Genomic DNA, 26598 nt, shown 5'->3' with positions numbered 1-26598 from the left:
ACTTTTCCAAAGACGGAATATTTTCTACCTTTAAAAAAATTAACAAAAAACTGGATATTTAATATAATAATCTTTTATTTTTTATAAATAAAACAAATAATTACAAAACAGAAAAACATTAACAGAAGTGATGTGAACTTGTTTACTGTGATCGAGAACATATTTAAAAATAACAACATCTTTTCACATACCAGAACTGATGATGTCTAGTTGAGTTTAAGTTGGATTTAATCCAAACTTATAAATTTAAGACTCATCGACAATAACAAAGATATTTTCTGATATAAAATGATAATAAATACAAGAACATTCTAATTAACATAAACATTAAATAGCATAATTAACTGTTTTATAAATATATTATAATTTACGTCTTATTAACAATTCACAGCTTTCAATTATAAGTCGAGTCAGTTTAACATTCTGCTTCAGATCTTCCGTTTCTGAGGACTTTTTCTCGACTTCGGACAATACTTTTTGTAAAACGAGTATCGTTGTTGCCAATGACGGATTAGCCGGAATCGATGTATCTAAAACCTGCAATAAAAAATAATACATATATCTATTTAGAATGTTGTTTTTCCTTTGGAAGATAAAGTTATTGTAATGGGTAAAATTTTTGGGATTCTCAAATATGACAATTTAATGTGGTTTGCCTCACATTATTAACAAAAAAATCTCGATATACATATTCCAACGGCGGGAGGAGTAAAGATAAATAAACAGCTTCGAATTTGTATTCACATGACATAGACGAGATAATATAAATAATCAATGGATTTATGGATTCATGAAAATATAGTATTTTGAATGTCAGCCAAGTTGTTATCGGTAGTTTGAAGCAAAATTTACTTATATTTTAGTAGTTAAGTGGAATAGTGTTGTTTTTTCAATAAAGATATGTTCATCAAAAAGTGTTTGTAATCCATAAAATATTTGTGCTATTAGCATATCATATGCAATATGTTAAGCTAAGGTTTATTTTTATCTTCACTTTTTGACATTGGAATATAGTACACACAAAGTTCAAGTTAAAATTAAATTAAGTTTATTTATTTATCCCAACCGTATTCTGTAGTCGTTTGTAAAGCTGTGGTGGCATTGACACAATCCATTCTGCTTGATTTTTAGAGTTTTCCAAACTTCGTTTCAGGCGCTGTATTGTGATGGCTATAATCGGTACTAACGTCAACTCTGGTTCTTTAATCATACCCAGTGTAGCCTCTGCTATTTCATCATAACCCATGTGGTATAAGCCAACAACCTACAATCAAAATTTCTATTTTTACAAATTTTGTCACTTTTTAATACTGAGTTAATAGTATGTATATACTTATATAAGTACATCAAAAGTATCATTTAAATAATACACTTACTTCCTGTCGAAATACAAAGTTGTTATCGATGTCCCATACTTCGGCGAGTAAGCATATTTTTTGGATCCAAAGTACACATTCTTCATCATGATATAAGATTGACTTTTCATCGTTTTCCTCGCAGCTTATAGTTTCGATAGCATGGCGAATAAGTTTCGTCAAAAATTTCATTCTTGGACTCATGAGTTTTTCCGAACCTTTCGCGCTAATGTCTCGATGTACAACATTACCAGTCAGGGCTTCCAAAATATACTGATAATCGATGTCGTAAAGAATGTCCAACGGCTTTGAAAACTTTAATTTAAAGTGGCATTGGTAGTAAAGCGTACAAGATATTTGGTAGTTCAATTTTAATATTTCACTATTGTCATTTTTTGTATCTTGCGCTACTTCTACTAAAGATGGCACGCTTTCGTCCCAAATTTTTTCATACTGTATGGATTGTTTTTCTGCATCAACACACATCATAGAACAAGAATAGAACTCGTCTAAATAAAAAGTACAAATTTTTAAAAAACTTGATAAAGTTTCGCTTTTAAATCCTAAATCTTGTAAGCATAAATGATCTTTAGGTAATTTCCCCACTTTATTGACAAGACGACAACAGGTTTCAAAAACGTGTTTTATATATGTTGACCAAATTATCGAATACATGCCCAGCCTTAAGCGCACGTTCGTTATGATCTGCGAGCAATGTATAACCATATCCAAATGATCAGTTTTATTCATACATTTCTGCCACTCCATGGCATATTCCCACGACATATTAGCAATTATGTAGTCAGTTGTCGTGCTTAGTGGAAATTGTCGACGTAGGAGTGACAGCCATTTAAATATCTGTGGATTATCCTCAATTAAGCTGCGGTTATTTTCCATATACAGAATTTCTGCTCTATCATCATCCTCTAAAGAACTTGGATCAGAATTTAAAACTGGATCATACTTTTCCATTAGCTCATTAGCCGCTATTGAAGACGGCGGTACGCCCATGTTACAGAGCCACTTAGCAATCAACTCAGTTATTGAACCTTTTCCTCTAGAATAAATATATTTCAAGTTGATATTTATATCTTCGAAAGCCAATTTCGGTATTGATTGGCCCTTAATATCAGCTTTAAACAATAATACAATGCTTAAAATTGATATATCTTCTAATTTGCCAATTAATATACCCCACTTAGCATTCTCTTTGGTCACAGACTCCCATGCGTCTTCCTTTTCTGACGATTTGGTTTCAAATATTTTAACAACAGCCTTACATGCCATTGCAACTATCATACTCCTTAAGGGACACGGCTGTTCCACCAACATCATGCGAATATTCTCCCACCATGGAGATATTTCATTGTATATTACATTAGTCGCTTCCTCTGTAGCGCTGCACAGATAATAAAGAATTGCTATAATTTTTTCAATTAAATCAAGATTGATTTGTTCAAGTGGCATGTTCATCAAATGTGTAATGACAAGTTTAACGATTTCTTTTGGATCAACTTTACTACTTTTGACAAAATTGCTCAGTGTGGAGTAATCTTTTAAACGTATGACAGATTTAAAAATATCGCAAGATAAATTATTAAATTTCTCAGTTGGTATATCTTGTTTCAAAGAAATATATCTATTTTTCTGTTCTAATTCAAAACAAGATACAAAATCTTTGTACGTACTGATACGATTATCAGCGAAAGTTACTTTAGCCTGATGCTCTTTAAAGTCTCTTTCTTGAGCCAAAATGAATAATCTTTCTAATATACAGTTATCATCTTCCAAAAGATTAAATTCAAGATTCTCATCTTGATCGTTGGTAACGTCATCAAGATTATTTTCAACGCCGAATTCTTTACGTACTTTAACAACTAAATCTTGCATATCATCAACATCTTCACTGCATATGCGTCTATGGAAAAGTGTTACCAGTGCTAAATTGCCGAAGTAATTCTTAAATTTTTCATTATGTTGGTTAATTACGTCATCACTTGACAAACTGCCCCAAACCCGTTCTAGACAAGCAATCAATATATCAGATTCGCAGGACTTAATTAACATTTCCAAACAATGTCTCTTTATCTCCAAAGTATTTAATTTTTCAACACTTTCTATAATTTCTACCTTTGCCTCTTCTGATAATTTTGTTGTCTTTTTTATGATGTCACGAATGCTTCTTAATACATGGAGATCTTTAGACCTTTCCAAATGTTCACCTCCGAGCGAATAATAGAATGGAATATTAAACTTTTTTAATTTACCATCGGGGTCAATGAGTACACATTGGAACTCGGGCAAGTTTAGCTTTTTATGAGTATAACTTTTTTCTGCTCCTATTAATCCGCAAGTATTATATAAAAGTTTCCCATTTTTTGTTGCTGTGAAAACTGCGATTCTAGTTCCTCTTTGCATTAATCTTATATCAATTAAACCCTTTTTTGGATTATAAATTATAAGAAACATAGCTCTACGCATTTCTTTAACCATGGAAAGTTGAGGTTTCTTATTTTCAGCATCAAAAATCTAAAAATGAAAACGGTGATTAATAAAATATACGGAATAAGATCTTTATTATTCCTTTTCATATGTTTGTGCGATTGACCCGATAAAATGAATATGAAGTTCGATGTCATATATCTATTTCGGAGCGAAATAGGAAGATGAAACATTGAAAGGAATATTCTTAGACTTATGATCGGGATGTATTTGATAATATATATATGAGTCGAATCTAATCAAATTAAATTGAATGAATGTTACCGGGTTGAACACTGATAATTGAAATAAAAGATAAAAATAGGAAAAAGTAGATATAGAAGGTAACCGTATCAGAAATATGAAGATGATATTTAAGATTGCAAACGACGATTGCTCGTGTTACACAAAATACACAGCACGGAAATAATATTGAAGAGAAATGACCAGGGATCTATATGAGTCTTATTAAAAACTATGTACAACCGATCCCATTCACCGTAGACAATAATAGTTTTCGGTATATTTCGGCGATAATGGATATTATAATAAAAGATAAACAAGAACTCACTCGAGTACATACATTTAGCCAATGACATAATCTCTACCGGGGAAACTATACGGCAAATATGGAAAAATATAATTAATAAACTAATAGAACCTAAACTGAACTAATAGTTTAGGATTTTGTCAAATTACAATCAATGGTGTCAGTTCCGTATAACTCTATAGAGTTACAAAAATAGGGCAAATGATTGTATAGTGAAAAATAAGATATAAAAAAGTCAGAAGTAACTAAATAGTATTAAGAATTCAGTTGTTATGGTATGGGTATCAGTCTTTATCGACATCTATATATGATCTACCATCCCGTCCCGACTTCGTGCCGGTAAAATAATAATTTTATTTACTTCTCGATGGTAGTGCCATCTACCGGTTCAAGTCCAGCCATCAAGTGACCCACAAAAAATAACATCGAAATCAGTGCAACCTTTTATAAGGAGTTAATTTATATATACATACATAGACTATTTAACTATATGAAGATATATATTTTTTCTTTTATACTGTGTCAACTATTGTGTGGTTATGATGGAATGACTGATCGACGCGGAATCGTCCGTGGATGGTATAAGTCATTGATCGATGACGAAGCGAGCAGGCGAGCGTAGATAAAATGTTCATCGAGCAGTATCATAGGAACGATCAATTAATGGCGTTTATATCTTTTCTATCCTGAGATAACTATTTAAATTTAACCATAGTATAAAAAAAATTAGGTAACAGATATATATGACGAAATACATACTTGGATGAAAGCACACTGAGCATCTCTGCAGCCTTTGAACATTCTTATGATATAGCCTTTTGTAACATCCAAAATAGCCACTCGTCCTAAATTATCTGTAAAAGCAGCTAGGCGACGATCCGGAGATATCGCAACTAAGGTGCCTTGTCTTTGCGAGTCAAATACTCCGTTCCGCATAGACAGCTGTTCTGCTCTTATAACAGGCTCAGTATTAGATGGTGCGCTTTCAGTCGAACCCCCCAGCCATCCCCTGCAAATTTAAAAAAAGCTTTATTATATCAATTATTTTATCTTCCAAGCTTAATCTTCTATAGATTAATCTACATATAATCAATTACAAAAAACATAAAGGAAATTAACATTATGGTAGAAAAGATAAGTACTATAAAAATAATGAAAACATCCAATTCATTAATTTTCACAAATACTTATTTTGTTTGAAATATTTTAAAATTTATAAAAAGCTGAATCGTATCTCTGTTTATTTCTTTATTTAGCATATAGTATTCAATGAGAAGGATCTTTCATATTTTCCAGTGTATTATTTGACCAACACCAAACATAAAACTTCCATTAGCTATACAGTTTGCAGAAAAAGAACACTCACGGTAGAGCAGACTTAATTTTATTGGCAACAGCTCTAGCAACATCTTGAAGTGGAGGTGTAGTTCCACCCTCCATAGCATAATGAAATCCAATATAAGGTAAAATCCCAGATGTAAGAATTAAAGTGTTTAATGGAGGAATAGAGCGATACCTAAAATTTTTACAATAAGAATAAATTATAACAATAAATGAAAGTTTTGTCATTACTTATTGTTATATTTTAATATACACAAAACAGAAAATTGAAAGAAATGTAAAATTTGAGTTGTTATCTTTAATAGACATGCATAATATGAAGATTAATTTTAATTAAAAAAAAAAAAACAAAATAAAACTTTTAGTTTTGCACATCATTGCTTTTGATCACATTAATATATTATAGACAAGGTTTTCAAAGGATAGAAAATAGAATATAGAATAGGTGATGTAAACAAAAAATTAGATCAGAATCATGTGAGCGAAGCTGCAGATGAAAGATTACAGTCTTTAGAGGGAAGTTGTAGGTAAATGTAGTTAAAATCAAGTTCTATACCATGTATCATATCCTCCGTAAGTTGAAGCCGCTAAGAAATGTTCATATGAATTTTTTAAATCAAGGCCAACAACTGCAGCATCATTAATTTGTTCTTGTTCAGTAAAAATCCATTTTCGTATTTGGATACTTTTACTATCTATAGAATACTCACTTAAGATACCAGCTTGCACTATAATTAAAAAAAAAACAATTTATATAATTATCAGTACTATTAAATAAAGATAATATAATAATCTTTTGTGTTGAGACTGCTAATATAATTCACAGCTACTTCTGTGACTGAGAGGAGAATTAGGCAGTCTATATGTTAATAGAGGGTATAAGTGATCTCTGTTAAAAATCTCATTTAAATCCATACAAAAGTTTTTGCATGAAAAAGTAACAAAGATCCATCTATCCAACCTCGCAAACTTTCACATTTTGATTGACCAATTTGATTTGACATTTGTGATAGTAAATTTTTTTCATTGATTTATTTTCTATATCTTACTTCTGTTTGTTATGTTCCTACTCACCTTTAGCTAGTTGAACCTTGGCATTTCGAAGTGTTTGAAACAAACTTGATCCAGAGAGCACACAAACACCACTTTGAAAAAATATGTGTATATCATCAGGTAGTGTTCCAAAAGTCCCTGTATGGCATGATATTCTTAAAACAGGCCTCTCTTCTAGCTTTTCAAGTAATAATAAATGTCCTGTATTGGTGTAAAATCCCACACTTCCATTTATAAATCCAACAACTATACAAAACCAATCAGGACCATTCTAAAAAACAATACATTTATTTATTACATTACATTATTCAGTCACATTATATATATAGCACATAATCTTTTAAATAAAAAAACATATATATATATAAAGAGCAGACTAAAATTAATTGTGTGCAGATAATTGTATTATTTCAAAACTCAATAAGAAAAAATGCATAAAGTTAACAAAAAAATTAAATAAAAAGGATTTTAAAAATATAAATTAATTTCTTCTAATATCATGGGTTTGAAAATATTTTTACAAATATATTAAATGAATGTACCTGCTTAATATTTTATTATTTTAGATTTATGTTCTCTTTTACCTTAGAATGGAATAAACCTGCTTATTGTCTAAAAAATATCACATGACAATTTGGTTTCTTTCATTTACTGCCATTTTTACTTTGACAGTCTCATTCAATACTTTCACAATTCAATTATAATTTTTCCTAACAACCATTACAAACACTGTCCCTGTTTGTAATGGTCATAGAAACAGTAGCAGTAATCTTATCTATTACAAGACTTTAACATTGAGGAGTAATATAAATATTATGTTTATTCATATAAACAATTACCTGAGATGATTGTTGTGAAGGGCAAATAGACAAAGCCAGAACCGACGTTACTTCCGATGGAAGAGTACCACTCCAGGATACTAAATAAGTGTTACTTTCAATAGAACTTATCCATTGAGCAGTTAGGAAACATAGACGTTTCTTATACCCTACAGCTAACAGATTCCCACAAGATGACAGTGATACTGAACATTTGGAGAGCCAGGTTTCATCTAAACGTAAACAACACAGAAAATTATGTAAAAAACGTAAATATCACGCTATAACAACAAATAAATAACAATAAATACACTTGCCTTCTTTTTCAGGAATAAAAAGTGCTCTCCCTAGTGTTAAAATATCACCACAGTCAGCAACTTGCTCTACATTACACATATTTTAATAAATATAACTAAATATGTAAGTAATTTTATAAAATAACAAATTTTTTACAGTCAACTCAGTTGTCAAACTAGAAACTAGTGACTAAAGTTGTTAATTTATATACTCTTTGTGTAGGTTTGTCAGACTGTCAGTCTGTCACTGTAATATAGAGATACGCAGGTAAATGACATGAAAGATATGACTAAGGTATGACTAACAACAAAATCGAGGAGTTAAAATGACGAAATTTTTTATTCATGTTTTGTTATAAAAATGACATCATCATTCGCCCAGCTTCTAAAATGATTTTTTGGCTATAAAAACAGATATCGTTCGTTCGTTCGAAGTTAACAACTGTTTTTTCAAAATAAAAATCCATGAAAATGGAATGTCTCAGTTTAACTGTATAAATAATATTTTAAATAAATAAAATTGTTGTTTATTTATTTCAATCATAATAACTCTCTCAGAAATAACGATTGTTGAATTAGTAGGAAGCTAATCTGACCTATCCACGGGGGCCATATTTAAGGCGGATGCTACATGGCTAGGTTTTTAGCTTGAATGCAGATCTGCACCTGAGATTCCTTTAGAAATCATTGACAGAGAAAACTAAATGTTCAGGATTTACAGCTTCCTGTGCAGTGCTCCGTTCGTGGCTCAGCGATGCATTCCTCAGGGGGCGACGCTGATATCGCCCCCGGCATCCCTTGTTAGTGCGTAATAGGAAACGTAATAGGAAACGTGAGGTCCCAACTCACGCGTTCACGGCCCCAAGGCCACGTTGTATAATTTAAGCCCCGGACGTCAAGGCTGTGGGAGGACCGACACGACGTCTTCGTTGTCTTCGCCGAGTAGTTTCGCCCCTTCCCCGTTCAAGCACCGCTGTCTCCTTCTGGACCATGCCGGTCTCATAGAAGGAGACTGCGTCCCTCCACGCCGATACACTGCGGAACAATGCTAACATGATTGCTCGTAGGAAGAGATCTTACAACACCGGCATAGAGTCGGCGAACTTCCCCTAAATTTCGCAGAAGTCTGTGTATAGCACCAGCTACCTTCTAGATCCAGGGGATCAGGCGCTCGAAGTGCTCTACAAAGCCCCAGTGACCGTCAGGGTGAGGTCCAGGTATTTCATGTACTTGATCACCTAGACGCTTGAATACGAGTCGGGCGGTTCCCTGATCTTCGTAAGTTTGTGGAACCATAGCCTCTTATGAGACGCTATCCGAAAGCACAACTCGCACATCTTACCGGCGAAACTCTCCCTTGATGCCAGCACCAACAATGATTACCAACACCGGGACAGATGAAACTTAATAAAAGCTTGTGACAGCCAATAGGTATTGATCCCGCCACCGATCGGACAACTGGCATTATCGTGCAACTCGAACCACATTTTAACAATGACAAGCATAACGGTTAATTAACCGTTAATAACAAAAATACATTTTTAGCCGTTTAATAAAAATTGTTGATATCCGGCTTCGCATCTATAGTCATGTTGTGCCTTTTCTTCGATTCCGGTGTTAGATTAATCTATTTTAGTTCCATTCTTGTATTTTGCCTTCCATTGCCTTCCGCTTTTGTTTGATAATGAATTTCCACGGCGGAAATACGTTTCAGGAGCTTAATATATAGTACCTCATGCGCAATTTTTCTTTGTTTAACCCTTATCCCATACCTCTTACAAAAGCGTCGAAAACCCAAATCGTTGATCAAAAAGCCGGAGACTTAATAATGACGTTCAATACGGCATACTCTAACTTAATACTTACAGAGATTTGTATGCATTAATAGTATATGCAAGTTGTAAAAAGTGTAAATATGTCTTTATTTTTCAATCCTATTTGATTTAGTGTTCATAAGATATATTATATTTAAAATATTGTGCACAAACAAAAAAAAAAATATATATAATAAGAGCGAAAGCTCTTATTAATGTTTAAAAAAAATTATTGTATCGACTGCAATAATGACGAATAAATATCGATAGTTTCAAGAAAAAATAGTTTTAATATATCTAACGAAGGGTTGGGTATTAATTCGTTATCAGACATATTTATTTCCAAAAATATAAGTCTCGTCGTTTTTGTTCGTATCTTTTCTAATCATCCATCAACTCTGACACTTTTCGATTTCTTCCTTTTTAACGTAATACTGACGTTGTCAGCTTGTGAAATAAAAAATAAAATAAATTGTAAATAAACTTTTTGATGCTTCGACATATCGATATATTAGGTCCAACCCTAGTTTATTATTGTTTGTATTTCGGAGTTTGGATTTAAGGAATTTAATTTTTTAGTATAATAATTATTCTAAAACTATGATGAAGTGCAAAATTTGTCTAAGATCTAGCGAAAACTTGAAAATGACGCATTTTAATGAAAAATATGTATCACACTTTAATTTATTAACCGATTTAAAGGTAAAAAATCATAACTGTTTACGACTTACTAAAGTCACACAAATATTAAATAAAAATGCTTCGAGATAATATGTGTTTATAGATTCAACTTTGTGATGTTAAGCGACAGCAAATGTGTGAATATTGCCTTGAAATGTTGAACTTGTTCGTGGATTTTAGAAATAAATGCATACAAGCTCATAGTGCTTTCCAGGACAAATATATTTTTGAAGAGGTAAAGTATTCAATTACAATTACTATTATGCATCATAATAATATTTAAAAAAAATGTTTATTAAAGATGCATTTTAAATATTACAGAAGATGAAAATCGAAAACGAATATAAAAATGTAATTGATGAAAGAAATTATATAACCGAAGATAATATTAAAATAGAAACAAATGTCAATCATGATATATGTTCTGATGACGAGCATCCACGAGATCTTATAGATTTAGAGGATCATCCAGTAAATGATCTACTTGAAGCAGTCATAAAAAGTGAAACTATCCAAGGTAAACCAATATAAATAATCTGGGTTAGTTTTCCACTTATGCTAACTTTGAAATACTTGCCAACTATCTGAGAAAATATGTGGAAAGTCTGTACAGTTGGAAACTTAATAAATAATATAAAAATAAAACAATCAACTGCAGACATGTTTTCTATTCGAAAGTTTTAATGATTTATTAGTTACAGGAATATCAATAATACTTAGTAAGAGAAATCTTTTACAAATTTGATCTGTTACTATTCATGTATGTATATGTGATATAATTTATCATATGTATATATATTTTTTATTATTATTGATTATTTTGCAGCTAATTTTAGCAAGCAGAAAAAAGAAGTCATTGTAGCACCCAGCTTCCGTTGTGGTAAATCTAATTACAATAATTATTTACTTTAATGCACTTTAATTATACAATAATCTAAGATATAATTGTATTACAGGCTTATGTACCAAACAATTTGCTGATAGAAGTATCTTATTGAATCACTTAGATATACATAGAATTAAATATGATAAAATATGCTCACTGTGTTTAGAGAGATTTAGTGATTGGCAGCAGCTACTTTCACATAGACTGAAACATCTGCAGTGGAAAGACAAAACATGTCACCTTTGCGACAAAAGATTTCAATCATCTATCTATTTGGAACACCATTACAAAAATGCTCACTCACCTGATGAGGTATACCTTGGATAAATGTTCTTGTTGGACCTTTGATTACAGTAACATTTTATATTATATGTGCAGGCTGGTACTAAAACAGCCATTATCTTATTACAACAATTCTTCTTTTTGGTGTCAGAATAGAAACTATTCACAAATGTAACTTGTTATAATATTGTTGATATTAATGTTAACATTATATCTTTAGCACAAATAAATTTATTATTTTGTAAAATATTATACAAATAACTAAATGTAGCTTACATTTTACTCGAAAAAGTACAATGGCCCTTTTAGAACCAGGCCACAAATATAGTTTAATAATTCATTCAAGTTTATGTATATTCAATCCTAGAATTATCAGTGGCGTAGCATAGGGGGGGTTGCGGTCCCCACCGGGCGGCACTTTTTTAAGTTAGAGAAAAAAAAGTTAATTTCTTTCAGTGTTTTTTTCGACATTTTTTTTTGTTGTTACCAAATACCCAGGCACATATGTAGGTTCTATGCATGGGTGATGCAAGCGCAAGCTTTCTCAATAACTATTATTTAGGAAACTTATTTCGTTTCAATGTTATTTTAAATAACTTACACCAGCAAAACTATTGGATGTTACTGGAAAATGTAACCTTGACCATGCTACCGACATTGACATTCTACCTTCTACTCTATGTCAAAAAATGTTAATTTCACTTTTCAGGGTAGTGTTATTCAATAAAAGTACTCTTTTTACCATGCCCCAATTTTTTTTATAATGGATTGCAAAAATAAGAGGGCGGCAAATTTGGAATCCGCACCGGGCGCTAGTGACCTATGCTACGCCACTGAGAATTGTTTTAAGCAAATATATATATATGCATTTCATTTTTATAGAAAACTCAGTTAAGATGTGTTCAATGTTACAAAATTTATAAAACCCCGAGGCAATTACGAAAACACATCTGGGGATGTCATTCCAATAAGAAATTTATGTGTGATTACTGTTCGAAAGAGTAAGTACAATTTTGTCCCGTTATGTAGACTTTTAAGCCAGAGTTTCTATTTTTATGAGATATCATGCAAAATATTTTTGATCTACAATGTATATTAATATTTTACTTTTAGAGTGATAACAGAATATTTGAGGCAAAGGCTATTCATTTAAATTGTATAAATTAGATTATGAATATCCTTACAGATTCACAAGTAAACAGCAAATAAGGATACACATGGTGGTGCATCTGGAAAACAAACCATTTGCATGTGATTTGTGTGAGTTTTCATGCAAATTTATTGGAAATCTAAAAGTGAGTTATTTCAGTGAGTGAGGGAATTATTCTTTGACAAATAAATGTTCGAATTAACTCAAGAGACATGTTCAATGCTCAATTAGTTGTTGTAGGGCTTTATGCAATTTCCTCTGAGTAGGTACCACCCATTTAACAAATATTCCTATTTTATTATTGTGTTCCGGTTCAAAGGGTGAGCTAGCTATTGTAACACAGACAAAAATCTCTGTTTGCAAGTTTGGTGGCGTAATGGCGATGTAAGTAAAAGCGTGGAGTTAATGCTTGTTGACTTCCAGGCAGGAGACATAACATACATATATAAGTGTATTCAACTAAAATGACTGTATTTTTAGATGTTGAAAAAGAGTAACTGCTGAGTTTCTTGCCGGTTCTTCTCGGTAGAATCTACATTCCGAACCGGTGGTAGCTTTACTTTAAATAGTTTGTTAAATGATGATTCAAAAGTGCTTGTAAAAGCCTACTTGAATAAAGTATATTTTGATTTTGAAATAAATGGCTAAACTGTTCATAACCTGGAGGATATAATTATCTTCTAATATGAGTTACTTAGTTTAACACATAAATACAATCAGTGCTCAAATTTTGGACACAAATTATCTAATTAGAGTATTTAGTAGTATAGTTTATAGTTGCTTTACTGAAATTAGCTATATGGCAGTAACCTTAGTAGATTAAAAACGTCTGTCCTTTACAAAGTATTATATATTTTTGTAATTAACTTTTAGAGTCACAAATTAAGGAGACACACGCCTAAAAGAGTTTACTGTAATAAATGCAATCGAGTTTTCGGCAATCAGCTCGTCCATGACAACCACAAATGTGTCCAAAAGTTGTTAGTGTGCTCGACGTGCGGTAAAACATTTCAAGGGTCTAGACAGGTAAACTATGAAATCACGATTAATTTACAGTTTAAATTACGTACGTTATATTTTTATTTTTAGGGATACATTATTTCAGTAATTATTTTATTTATATTTATTTTTATAAATAAATTCGTCATTCCTGAAAATTGTGAACGAGAGAAATCTGCGTAGCTGTCGAATGAATTTTATTCCATATTTATGCATCACCATTGCCCAGGGGAAAATATTAGGCAGGCCCGCATAATGTTACTATAAAATTTGAAATATGTTCAAAATATCGAAGGGAAGAGATATGATTTTAATCTTCATCATTAAGCTTGTAAACGAGCACACGACATTGGACACATGTTAGCGTAGCTCACCAGACACATGTCGAGCCACGAGGCGGAGGGCCGGCACCGCTGCGAGCGCTGCCCCGCCGTGTACAAGACGCGCGACGCCCTGCGCGCGCACCGCGACCGGCACGACGGGGTGCGCTCCAAGCGCTGCGAGTACTGTCCCAAGACCTTCTACACCACCTCCGTGCTCATCAAGCATCGCCGCACGCACACAGGTACACACGCACGTGGCACATTTAAAGTATGTACCGGTGTAGTGTTACCGAGACCTTTAAATTCATGTTTGCGTGCCTCCCAGATAATAGTCCAGAGCTGCCCTAAATATAACTAAGGTAATTTGTTTACTGCTTTGTTGACCAGGAACTAATAATATACAATAGGCAGAGTTGATGATATTGTACCGCGTCTTTTATTCAAACAAAACGTTTGAAAAAAAGGCGTGCGCCATGAGTAAAGTAGAATTTTATGATTCACTTATTTTTAAACTATTTTCATTCGTGTTTCATAATTTACTGCGATAAACGATAAGATATATTTATCTTTTGACAACTGCTATTCATTATTCATACTTTTATATATCTACCTATTTTTTATATCTACCTTGTTCTCATTTGAAGCATTAACTATATTATAGTTATTTTTAGAAATATATAGTAAATTTCCTTTTTATCTAAATTCCTGTTTGTTTTTCTGACACTACAGATAAACAGTCCCGAGCGCTCTATATCCTAATAACAAATGAAACAACCTATCTCGTACTGAATTGAAAATTTAAAGCAATGTTTTTAAATAATTTTTATTTTAATTACAGGTATTAAACCATACGTCTGTAGAATATGTCAAAAGGCTTTCACTGGAAATAACAATCTCAAAGTACACATGCGAGTTCACGGCGAATACGTAATTACGAAAAAAGTTCAAAGCGATGTAGAAAATACGAATAGTAAGCTGGCGAAATGAATAGAAATACTTAAACGATTATGTTTTTATATTGGCAATAAAGTTAAGTATTCCTCATTTGGTATGAAAACCGATGAATATGGAACATCGTATTTTTTTTAACATTTTACATAAATTATACAATGTTACAAATATAAAACTTTAATTATTTGTAAAATAAAACACTTAAAATAATATACCTAAATTGTTTAATTTAGAAATACAGTTTACATTCAAGTAAAAAAGTAAATAAACATATCACATACAAAAAAGTCTTTGGCAAGTACAACAGTAGGTAGTACTATAGGATCCTAAAAAAATAATAAAGTTGTATTAAAGTGACTTGATACTCGTAAAAGAGGTAACAAATCTTATCGATAAAATTATCGAATCGATTTATAGATCCATTCGTTCACGAAGGCGCACCCGTCACTCAAACATTATTGGCGTACATTAGTATGAATAAGTGACTGACGTGCTTACAAGACAAGACAAGACGTAAGAGTGCGTGAGACGACTTAGAGTAAAAACGACAAATAAATTCAAATATCTTATTTGTTAATTTTTTTTTTTAAATAATTAACTTGGGGTGCCTTCGTGGGTGAATAGATCTATAATTATTAAAGGTCGAACACAAATGCGCGGATAAACGAATGCTACACACACAATGATAAAAAGTCACTGCGTCATATGGATGACTAAATCCCTTTTCTAATTTTAGTGTACTGGATTAAAGGCAAAAGCAATCTTCCTTAAATTTAGGAAGATTGTAACTCGCTAAAGATCATCTGTGGTCGATATTGTGAAATAATCGATACTGCGTCCTTAGCATGGGAACTGGTCACATATTTTGCTGGGATAAGGCAACCATTATTAAAACAAATGCATTCGACCGCTTATGACGTAATTTAATCATAGACATAGAGACTTAAAATTACAATTAGTATGAAAGATTGGACATTCGGAGCAACAATAAATTAGTTAAAACATTTTTTTTCTTATGACTAAGATTTTTGAAATATATAAAATTAGTATCAAAATCTTGCAGTTATGGATTATAAACGGATAAGAAATGTATGTTTTTTAATTTTTATCGTCGAAATTAAATGTCCATGTCTTTGATTGGGTATTGTATACTATGAAAATAATAAACAATAAATGACTTTTGATAAATACTGTGAAAAAAAACTTATCTTTTTTTAGTTTAATACTTACATAGAAAGGTATTTTTTTTAATAATACAAATATTTAGATTGGCAGTGTCGAATTTTAGTAAAAAATTAGGCAAGTATCGTTTAGCACTACATTAAATTGTAGGTACTGATAGAAAAATAAATAGAAACATCTTAAAAAAAACACTCAATGAAGTGGTAAATGATTCGTATGCGCAATTATTTGTAATTAGGTAAAGAATTGGCAAATATTAAAAATAAATAGTGCCTATAAAACAGAAGTAACAGACGGATAATAATGCTATTTATATTTGATTAAAATAACAAATAATTTATTGTCCTAATTTATAACATGGTCAGAACTTAGATGTCCCAAGTCTTGGTCAGAACGAAGGTAACGTTAAAAAAATTATAAAGCTTTAAAAAGTTTCCTAGATATGAATTATTTACTTATATTTACGCAAACCTTAACTTTATAATAACTTGCAAATAAGTTTTAATTTACTAAAAAAATATAAAAAACAATTACACAAAAATGTCTAGTTATTTAAATTACGAAAAAGAATGATACATTTAAGCTAAAAGTTAAAATTAATATGAAACTTTAAATCGTAACAACACAAGGTTCTTATGCACAAATGTATGTAATTAATTAAAAATAACATTAAAGGTTGAAATAAACTTATATGAATTAGCATAGGCAATATAATTGATTTAGTTGAAAAAATCTATCTGCCTGATTCGACAAATAAAATTATTTAATTTACGTTAAGGTACGTATAAAATGCAGTAAAGACTCAAAATGTTTACAATGTACTAAGCAAAAAAAAAACTAATAATTAATTTTCTGCAACTATGTCGTTATTCAAATCTACATGTACTTATGATATATGTACGGTAATGTATCGATACATCCTGAAGACTTTGAGCAAATATGTTTTATGTACATCTTTCATAATATTTTTTTACTTACCCTGGACTACAAAAATAACAAAACAACTAAAATTTCTTCCAATAAATAAAATGTATTGTCTTTTAATAAATAATAAGGCGGAGTGTGCATAGCCATCTATAACTATCATGAAGTTACTTATTCTAGCAGTGCCAATAATTTACTTACAACTATTTTAATACTCACCGAGGAGAGAGCAAACTTTAAGCTTAACAAAGGTGTAGTAATATCTATGCAATGGTTATATTTCGTTGCCGTAATGTTTGTTGGGTATTCTAACGACAGTGTCCTTGGTACCAATTTTATCCGTGTCTATGAGGGATCCCGAACTGTACTTTTTAGTCTTGGGCGCAAGAGGTGGCACTTCGCTACATGTGGAGAAATTATCATCGGTCACTTTAGAACTGGATCCAGCTGCACTAAATTTCTTGAGGCTTCCGGTAGCTAGTGAGCCGTTTGAGGAGGAACAGTGAGGTGGTAGAAGCGGGACTCGCTCTTGGAATTCCTTGGTAGACGTTGTCGGCCGATGCCCGCAACTACTGCCAGACTCAGAAGGAGCCGTGTCTGGACACCCACCCATTTGTATCCAATCCTGTAATCTAAATAATAAAATTTGGTCACGTCAAGCTGCAGATTTTAAGGTCCTGGGTTTAAATCCCAATTCAATAAAATGTTAAATTTTCCTATCAAGAAATTCTCAATAATAGTCCTAAGTTTGAAAACTGGTAATGTTAGCACACGTTGCCTCGAAAAGCATAGAATACAGGTCGAATTTACTCTGGTCATGTTATATAGTGGTACCTGTATTTACAGAAACACTGAAGCAGGATACTATTGCCTGCACAGTGGTAATTTTCCATTGAGAATAGTAGCCCTAATCGAAATCGCTCAGAAGGACGTCACCATAAATTTATGCCATGCTTATGGGACATTGACCACCATTATGTTTTAATAACTGTTTATATGGAAACTTGCTGTTGCCCGCGGCTTTGCTCGTGTGGAAGTTGAATATATATACAGATTAACTTAAAATTTTACATTAATTTTAGACCTCTTTGTATACCACATTGGTTTGTATTTCACCCCTTCGGTGTAGAATATCTAGAAACGCTTAAATACGTATCTAATTATTTTTAATCAGCATACCAAAATTAAAGTTTCAGGTTTCAAACTTAAAAATTTACAGATTTTCATTCAAACTGTCAACCATTATTTCACCCCTTCTGGGTTACAATTTACTAAATCCCTTCCTTAGTGGGCGTCTACTCAATAAAACAATCCTACTCACCAAATTTCATGGCCCTTACTTTAATAGTTTATGCTCGGAGATGATGAATCAGTCAGTTAGGTCATGTTATTTTATAAGTATAGATTATTTGTTCATATTTTGGGTGGAGATTTTAATAAATACTAGCCTAAGTCTGGCATGCATGCCTAGGCTTTTTTAAATTATTTCGTCAATTATTCAAGCATGCAATGAGTGATATAATGATCCCATTAAGTTACAATATAAAGATATATTCATTTAAACATGTATATATATGGATATACAACATTAAATATAAATATGATTCTTATATGTACCTCATAACAATTTCTTCAAAATTAGGTCTCCTTTGAGGTGTATGTTTCCAACATTCCATCATGAGAGTATACATAGCTGTTGGGCATCCTGAAGGAGCCATCAATAGCTCACCAGCACGGACCATTGCTATAACTTCCTGATTGCTATATCTATAAATAAATATAGTTAAGTAATGAAAAATTAAATCACTCTTTAAATTGACTGACTAAATCATTCTTTTAATTATTTTTTTAAAATTAAAGTATTATAGTTTAAAAAAAATTAAATGAAGTACTATAATGTTTTTCGTACCCATAGTAAGGCTGCAATCCATAGCTATAGATCTCCCACAATACAACTCCATAGGACCAAATATCACTTTCAGTAGTAAATTTACCATAGAGGATTGACTCTGGAGGCATCCACCTCACTGGTAGTAGACTCTTAGATTGCACCTAAACATTAGGAGGGATTTTTGAGTATATCTTATTAACATCAAGAACAAAAAATCATTATATACAAATACTCACTCTATAATAATCCGAGCTATAAATATCCCTAGAAAGTCCAAAATCTGATATTTTTACTATAAAATCATCTGACACAAGGCAATTTCTTGCAGCCAAATCTCTGTGCACATAATGATGTGAGGCAAGATACTGCATACCAGATGCAATATTATTGGCAATGTTCAGTAGTCTCATTGAAGGCAAACCCTTGCCAGACGGAGGTGCACGGCCCATGAGAAATTCATGTAAGTCTCCACGGGCCATAAACTCAAACAGCATACATAGTGGTTCCTCTCTGAGAGCTACTCCGACAATACATACTATATTCTCATGTGTTAATTCTGATATTAAATCAATTTCCCTTCTAAAATCGGCTTTTGTTTTAGCAGAAGCATTTTCTTTTAATGCTTTAACAGCCACATATTGAGTTTCACCATTCTTTTTCAATGCTCCTTTATAAACTTTACCAAAAGCACCTTCACCTAATTCTTCCAAGAATTTGATTTGTGATAATGAGTATTGAGGTATACGAAGGATACCATTTCCTCGTGTTGAAGTTGTCAGATGTGGTTGACTGCCACTGTTTTGATTAGTTAATAATTCATTCATTTCTATAGGAGAATTCAATCTTGAATTTCCATAGATATTTTTATCAGCATTAGGAAGATTAATGTCCCTAATAGTAGCAGCATTTCCTTTATTTTTGTGTCTATAAAAGAGGCAAATTATACATCCAACAACCAGTAACAACAAAAGAAGAAAAATTACAACAATGTAAATCCATATTTTGTGAGCACATTTTGGAATGTCACATAGTTGATCTGTTTTTCCATCATTATCAACAAAACACCATGGTTGGGTTTTGATTCCACCAGGATTTCTGCAATAGCTATGTCTACCTGCTAATTCAGGATAGTCGGAAACTTTTAAATAGAGCTGCTTAGACCATTCAATACATGCCATACCAGAACTTGCTACACTCACTCTACCGAGATATCCACCTCCATTTTCCCAGTAACATTCATCATCTGAAACCATTAGACTGCCAATGCCTATCTTAAGACAGTCTGGATCATCCTCTGGCAGATCCTGGCATTCTTCCAATGTCAGCTGTTGCCCAATATGGGGGTGTCTTTTAGCAATGGCATATTCTGTTTGACAGAGTTCATTTTCTAATATTTCACAATCTTGTTTACATACACGTCGCAGTATTGTGGAATTGTAGCGATAATTGAATAAATCTTTGGATAAATTATTTAAAATTAGGGGTACTTGTATATATCGAGATGTTGGTGTATCAGCTGTTTTAGAAACGTTTTGATTATCTGAGTTTCCCATTTGTTGATTGTTCATTTCAGTATATGCTTTAAAACTGTTGTTTACTTCCTTAAAAAAGTTTTCATTTGTTTTTATAGGGTCTCTGCATATTGGGAAAGTGGAATAGCATAAACTAGGAAGAGCATACCGTTCACAATTGGAGCTTATATCGTTCGAGTATTTCGTGACCTGAAAAGCTTTCATAAGTTTGTTCTCAAGAGCAGCTTGAGAAGTCCCATAAGGAATGTAAACAAAATGACCCTTCAAATGAGAGCTACAGACATTTCCTACATATTCTTGACATATTGGTTCTAGCTTTTGTGGAATTGTTGTAATATTACTTTTATTAATTTCAATTTCTGATGTCATACCTTCAGATATTAAATTGGGTGTTGTTTTAATATTCAACACCATCTCATTGTTGTTGCCAGCAATTGTAGGAACTGCAGGGTATGTCAGCTGGTTGTAAGTATCCTTTTCAATAATGAGCCTTGTTGACAACTTTTTTTCGTAATTTTGTTTAATCACACAAGTATAGTTTGCTGTATCATCAGTGCTTAAATTTTTTAATCTAAGATATGTACCAATGGTGCCGTTTGTTTTGTCTATTTTAGTAAGAATTTTGACTCTTGGATTTTCTAACAACACTTTGCTATCTTTCAACCAATATACTTTGACATTCTTCATCAAAGTTTCTTGAATATGATCTGGAGGAAATTCTTTTAAAGATGTTTCTATACCCTCTTTGTTTTTAGTAAATTTTTCAACTTTGGTAAAATTCATTATTGCCTCGCATTTAAAGCGAACGTCGGTTCCAGGTAGTTTTTGTAACATTGAAGGAAGTGTTTTCGCGAAATAGATATCAAGTTTTATGATCCATCCTTTTTGATCAGATGAATTTGATTTAAGCAGTGAAAATGAATCCGTTTTGTTAAAAATAGACGACTGACTTTCATGTGAGACGACGAAAAGAATAATTATACAAAAGTATTTCATGACTGATGTTTTCCATAACACCGTACATAAAAAAGCCCTTGTATTATGATTACATGTTTACTGCGAGATTACTAAAAAGTACTTATCTTGTTCCTGGACAATTTTGTAATTAAATACTTTATTTCCTTTCCATCTGATAACTGTAATTGATTCGGAGTAGAATTCCGATTCTCTTAAAAAATGTTTAATACAGCAATACAATCTACAATGGAACTCTGTGGTATGTAACTGACAGTTTGACAATGTAAAATCAGGGCTGCCATGAGCAATTTTTTTACATCTTCTCATTACATTTAAATCAGGGTCCCATAAATTACCAGAATAGGGCTAATGGTTGAAATTAACATTTATCAATAGAAATTTATAAAATTGATTAAGAAAAATCTGAAAATAGGACGTTTTAAAAACTTCTAAGTTTTACTCTCCAATTCCATAATGGCCAATCAAATATTAGCACGTTTTATCAAATTTACCTTCTGGCTCTAGCAGCTCCATGCAAATTTAATAAATTTTGAGCGGTACACATTTTATATAGAAATAATACTTCTCGTTTATCTATACTTTGTCTCTACCCTCTTTGTCGTTGACAATGACAATTGTAAACTGAAAACTGTTAAGTGTTAAGTGAAGTTTATGTGAAACCGGAAACATAACAGTAAATAATTGTATTTCAGCTGTATTTTAAAATAATATGTTGATAAGACAATATCTACTTAAATTTTTCGTTTAGTCATTTGCATTTTTTATTTTTAACGTATAAATATGCCGAAAAATAAGAAAAAAGCAGAAAGTTCCAGCAGCGATAGCGATGATGGGCCGGTTGACGTAAGTAGTTTTTGTAACCTAAAATCTAAGTTTTAATTGGTTTATTATTTTAATAATTTTACAATTTCCTTGTGTATATACTCTTGTAAAGATCGGTAGTTTTTTTTTAATTTAATTTGAAATGATTTTAGAAAAACCAACCCCCAGAGAAGAAGGCAAAGATGGGTTCAAGAACAGATGACAAGGAACCAACTTGGGTCTTGCAAGGAAAGAAATTAGTAAAAATTCGAGAATTTAAGGGAAAAGTTTACATAGATATAAGAGAATTTTATGAAAAGAATGGGGAATTACTACCAGGAAAAAAAGGAATTAGTATGACTCCTGACATGTGGCGGAAACTTTTGTCATTATCAGATGAAATTAATGAAACTATTAGTTCGATGTGTTAAGAGGGAACCATTCATTAATGTTAAAAATAAAATGATTAATATTTTATTCTCTTTTATTTTTATGAAAACTATGCCTGTTTCTATCATTATCAATGTCTGTGAATTGATTTTGAGAAAAGGGTAATAAGTTCTCGTTAATCTTTCTTAATAATACTTTAATGTTTTTTCATAAATCGAAAAAAAGTACTAAATGTATTAATTCTTATACTCTACTGGCGCAAATTTATTTAAACTTATTATAATCAGTGTCGTTACCTGGCTTACAAAATAACTTATCTCAGAAAGTAATACTATAAAAATAACTGGCTAACGATAGCACAAAACGACACTATCGATCGATACTATCAATAGTATTGCTCATGGGGATATAGCGATATTCGATAATATCAATAGTATTGACAAGTGACAATACTATCGATAGACTATCGCTAACCCTTAACTATCGATAGTCTATCGATTGTGGATTATCGATATGGAACACTACTATGAATAGTTATGTGCTTAAGACGCCCAGGAAGGTGAAAAGGATGGTTTCAGCTAGCTCTATATATAGATGATTTAATCTACGACAAAAAATCGTAGCAACATTATTCGAATAAAATATAATTGTTACTTTTACTGTCTGTTAACGACATCTTCATAGCCACACACGCAGTTTATTGGTTTTCGTATTGTTTATTATGTAACTCCATCACGCTCCTACTTTAATTTGTAATCTGGTATACGTGGTCTTTATTTCGTGTTATATTTACAAGTCCGTCCGTTAACTGACCCATAATCTGACTGTACATTCCTACCATCATATTGTTCCTACTATTTAATACTACGATTTTAAGTTTATGTTCACCCAAGTTCCAAAGAAAATATCATTTTTAAATAAACCTACTTACCTATATTATTATTGTGACGCTGAAAACAGTTGAGTTCAAAAACCTAACAAAATCGATAATAAATTAAATGACTTAAGATTTGTTATTCAGCGCATTTCTCATTTTCTTTATTTTAAATAATTCAACCCTCCCTTACAACACCAATGCACCAACAACCTTAGGAACTAAGAAGTTATGCTCTTTGTGCCTGTAGTTACGCTGTCTCATTTACCCTTCAAACTGGAACCTAAAAATAATAAATATTCTTGTTATGATTGGAATATGTGATGAGTGGGTACCTAGACAGCCACTTGCACAAAGTCTGAAGTTTATGGTCATGATTATGGACGTTAACAAATTATGGAAGCACAAAATAACAAGCAAGTGTAGTCTTACAAAATTAGCAAAAAATCTATCCATAGATAAAGAAAAATTACATAACTTACCTATGAGATCATTGTTGTTTAATTATAAAATTTATCAGTTTTATAACGGAATTTATTCAAATTGTTCAGTATCCAAAACATTTTGTTATTAATATATTTAATAAAAAAAGTCCAAGCTATTTAAATTGTGATAGGAAAGAACAGCAAAAAGAAAAGAAATTTATTAACATCATATATGTATATTAATTGATTACCAAAATGAGAAAACCTGTGTGGTATACAGGACCATCTAGTAAGATTAAATTTGAGTATACTTAATCGACAACAAAATTTAGCTACATTTGAAAATATTTATTGTAATTCATAATTTTGTTTCATTTTATTTAGCTGAACAATAATAACAAACTGAGACTGACATTAAACAAGTTAGGAACTGTTTATTCTGTAAGTATTAGGAAATAATTTACGAATCCATTTACGTTTAAAGCACAAATAAAATACAGAATTACATAATTTTTGACATTTGGTATTTTGAAGAAATCTTAAAAAATAAACAGGTACATTCAATATTGAGCATATGATCAATAGCGTACACTAAAAAAACCCCCACCTATTTGCAGAAGCGGCGTAAGTCGTGGGCCTTGGGCGGCGTGGACCGTGGGCGACGTAGGCCACCAGTCAGTTAAAGGGGCTCCACGCGTTCCAAAGTTTAGGATATGTTAACCTCAGTTTTTGATATCATATATATTTTAAAGTACGAAAAGAATATCAAAGATATTATTTCTTTCGTATTTTATGTGCAACATTTTTATTAATAACAAGGCAAAAATGTTCACTTTAAAAGAAGTTTTTCTAGGGCTCCGGAATTGAGGAAGACAGCCCCGATCGTGCCCAAATAAAATTTTATTCTTACCCCGCCACTGCATATTTGTATATAGTAATATGTAACATATTAAAAAGTAATCAATAAAATATAATCATTCAAAATAATATACCAAGCTACATTTTTGTGTTTTTCGTATATGTATGTCCCAGAATAACTTTCAAATCCCTGTCATTTTTTATGCATTCACAATTTAAAATGGCCTGTTTTTAATTTAATTTTCTACTTTATAGTGTGAATTGAATTACAATTACAAACAGATTGAAGTTGTTTCTTAAAAATAAATTACAGTCTTTTCCGGCTTTAATTTCAAAGCTATAACCAATGTAGTAGGTTTCTACAGTTTTATACAAGATTTATCTTTGCGTAGATTAATTTGAGATGAAAATGAATTTTCATACCTCAAACCCAAACCAGTAAATTAAATAAAACAAAATATTTTTAAAATACATTGCAACATTTTTTTCCATTTCTAACCTTAAAAGCTAATTATAGCATCGAAGAAACACCAGTAAAATATTATAAAACATACAAAAAACCCCAAATCCTTTTCAAGAATATAATACACTTTATTTAGAAAACACTAATATCTCTCATTTCAAAAACTTATATATTCCAAGACTTAATATTATAATGCCCTGAATTATTTAGTTACATTTGATAAGGAATTTAGAAAATAGGTTACACATTAAGTTTCCTATTTAACATTAACTATTTTACTAGATAACATTATTAAAAAAAAAACAGTTTAGGCATCCACTTAAAAACAAAATATATAAGTGAACAGTTCTATATAGACTTTTAGTACACTAAGCTGTTTTGTATAAAGCATGTTATTTACATTTTTGAGTGGCAAATCAATGAAACATTATTTGATAGTTCTTAATTCATATAGGTTTTTAAAATTTTGAAATATTAAAGTATAAAAACTAAGAAATTTCTATTAACATCTATTCGGCACACTATTAGATTCGCTCACTAGAATATTATGGAGCAGGCAAGCAAAATATTGATTGTTTTGATTGTCTGCCATTGCCACACTGGCAAGACTTTTAGGACCACAATTTTTGGCATGGCAGCCTTGTGTTATCAATTACCAGTGAATATTAAAGTATAAAAAAAACAAGAAATGTACTATCCCTTGAGCAAATCATTTAGAAGCCTTGATTTTTTTTCTAAAATAAGGGTCTTTATCTCTAGCACATGATAATTTACCGGACATCACAGATGCATAGACAGAGACATTGAACAGCTCCATAAATTGTAATAATAACATTTTCCAGTCATTTTTATACAAGATTACGTAAATCTATTTAGATCTGACATAAATATTATTACGAAAGACTGGCTATGTTAGTTTAAAACTTATCCAGTCTAAAGAAAATATAATAAAAACAGTTTCATATCTAAACAGGAATAGTGTTAAGTGTGACCCTGATACTGAATGTTTACAGTCAAGCAGGAGAAACTTAAAATTAAAAAATCTTACCACTTATAATTTGGCTATATATAGTTGGCAAGACATTACCACTTTACATATTAGATTATTCGAACATAATAGTTGATGATAAAAAATACTAAAAATGTATTACGAATAATTAATTATTCTGTGCAGATACAAATTCGGTGTACTACATTGCTAAACATTTTCTTTTTAAATATTGTCCTAAAGTGTATAAACCCGCATCAAAATACACATAACCGTATCTTTGTTAGTACTTCCCACAGTTATATTTATATA

The 26598-nt window shown here is 31.4% G+C and overlaps 4 protein-coding genes across 6 annotated transcripts; 2 read left to right on the top strand and 2 right to left on the bottom strand.

The window, feature by feature from the left end:
- Positions 1-57: 57 nt before the first annotated feature.
- On the bottom strand, positions 58-8076 carry LOC113404039 (rab3 GTPase-activating protein non-catalytic subunit). 2 transcript variants are annotated; one of them, XM_026644780.2, is made up of 9 exons: positions 7916-8076; positions 7620-7831; positions 6802-7051; positions 6284-6455; positions 5753-5902; positions 5146-5395; positions 1373-3884; positions 1067-1260; positions 58-537 (listed from the first exon to the last, which is right to left on the bottom strand). In XM_026644780.2, exons 1-9 carry the CDS (start codon positions 7992-7994, stop codon positions 361-363), a joined length of 3996 nt encoding a protein of 1331 aa, XP_026500565.2. In that variant the 5' UTR covers positions 7995-8076; the 3' UTR covers positions 58-360. The 2 variants fall into 2 exon arrangements, with proteins under 2 accessions (XP_026500565.2, XP_026500575.2); XM_026644790.2 differs by having other exon boundaries at positions 1067-1264; positions 1377-3884.
- A 2156-nt stretch (positions 8077-10232) lies between these two features.
- On the top strand, positions 10233-15112 carry LOC113404084 (zinc finger protein 271-like). Of its 2 annotated transcripts, none has more exons than XM_026644844.2 (10): positions 10233-10410; positions 10493-10624; positions 10711-10906; positions 11216-11269; positions 11346-11587; positions 12440-12558; positions 12744-12852; positions 13581-13733; positions 14076-14271; positions 14868-15112. In XM_026644844.2, the coding sequence occupies exons 1-10, from the start codon at positions 10309-10311 to the stop codon at positions 15014-15016; spliced, it is 1452 nt and encodes a 483-aa protein (XP_026500629.2). In that variant the 5' UTR covers positions 10233-10308; the 3' UTR covers positions 15017-15112. The 2 variants fall into 2 exon arrangements, with proteins under 2 accessions (XP_026500629.2, XP_026500637.2); XM_026644852.2 differs by having other exon boundaries at positions 14071-14271; positions 14868-15109.
- A 1866-nt stretch (positions 15113-16978) lies between these two features.
- LOC113404060 (tyrosine-protein kinase transmembrane receptor Ror) lies at positions 16979-21734 on the bottom strand. The gene is made up of 4 exons (XM_026644807.2): positions 19214-21734; positions 18996-19138; positions 18704-18853; positions 16979-17718 (listed from the first exon to the last, which is right to left on the bottom strand). Exons 1-4 carry the CDS (start codon positions 21503-21505, stop codon positions 17361-17363), a joined length of 2943 nt encoding a protein of 980 aa, XP_026500592.2. The 5' UTR covers positions 21506-21734; the 3' UTR covers positions 16979-17360.
- Positions 21735-22088: 354 nt separating this feature from the next.
- On the top strand, positions 22089-22762 carry LOC113404118 (RNA polymerase II transcriptional coactivator). Its single transcript, XM_026644894.2, has 2 exons — positions 22089-22330; positions 22462-22762. The coding sequence occupies exons 1-2, from the start codon at positions 22268-22270 to the stop codon at positions 22717-22719; spliced, it is 321 nt and encodes a 106-aa protein (XP_026500679.1). The 5' UTR covers positions 22089-22267; the 3' UTR covers positions 22720-22762.
- The last annotated feature ends 3836 nt before the right edge of the window (positions 22763-26598 follow it).

Source organism: Vanessa tameamea, chromosome 10 (genome assembly GCF_037043105.1).
Source record: "Vanessa tameamea isolate UH-Manoa-2023 chromosome 10, ilVanTame1 primary haplotype, whole genome shotgun sequence".
In the NCBI taxonomy this organism is placed as follows: Eukaryota; Metazoa; Arthropoda; class Insecta; order Lepidoptera; family Nymphalidae; genus Vanessa; species Vanessa tameamea.
The sequence above is the reverse complement of the archived record's forward strand: the minus strand, read 5'-3'. Positions and strand labels throughout refer to the sequence as shown.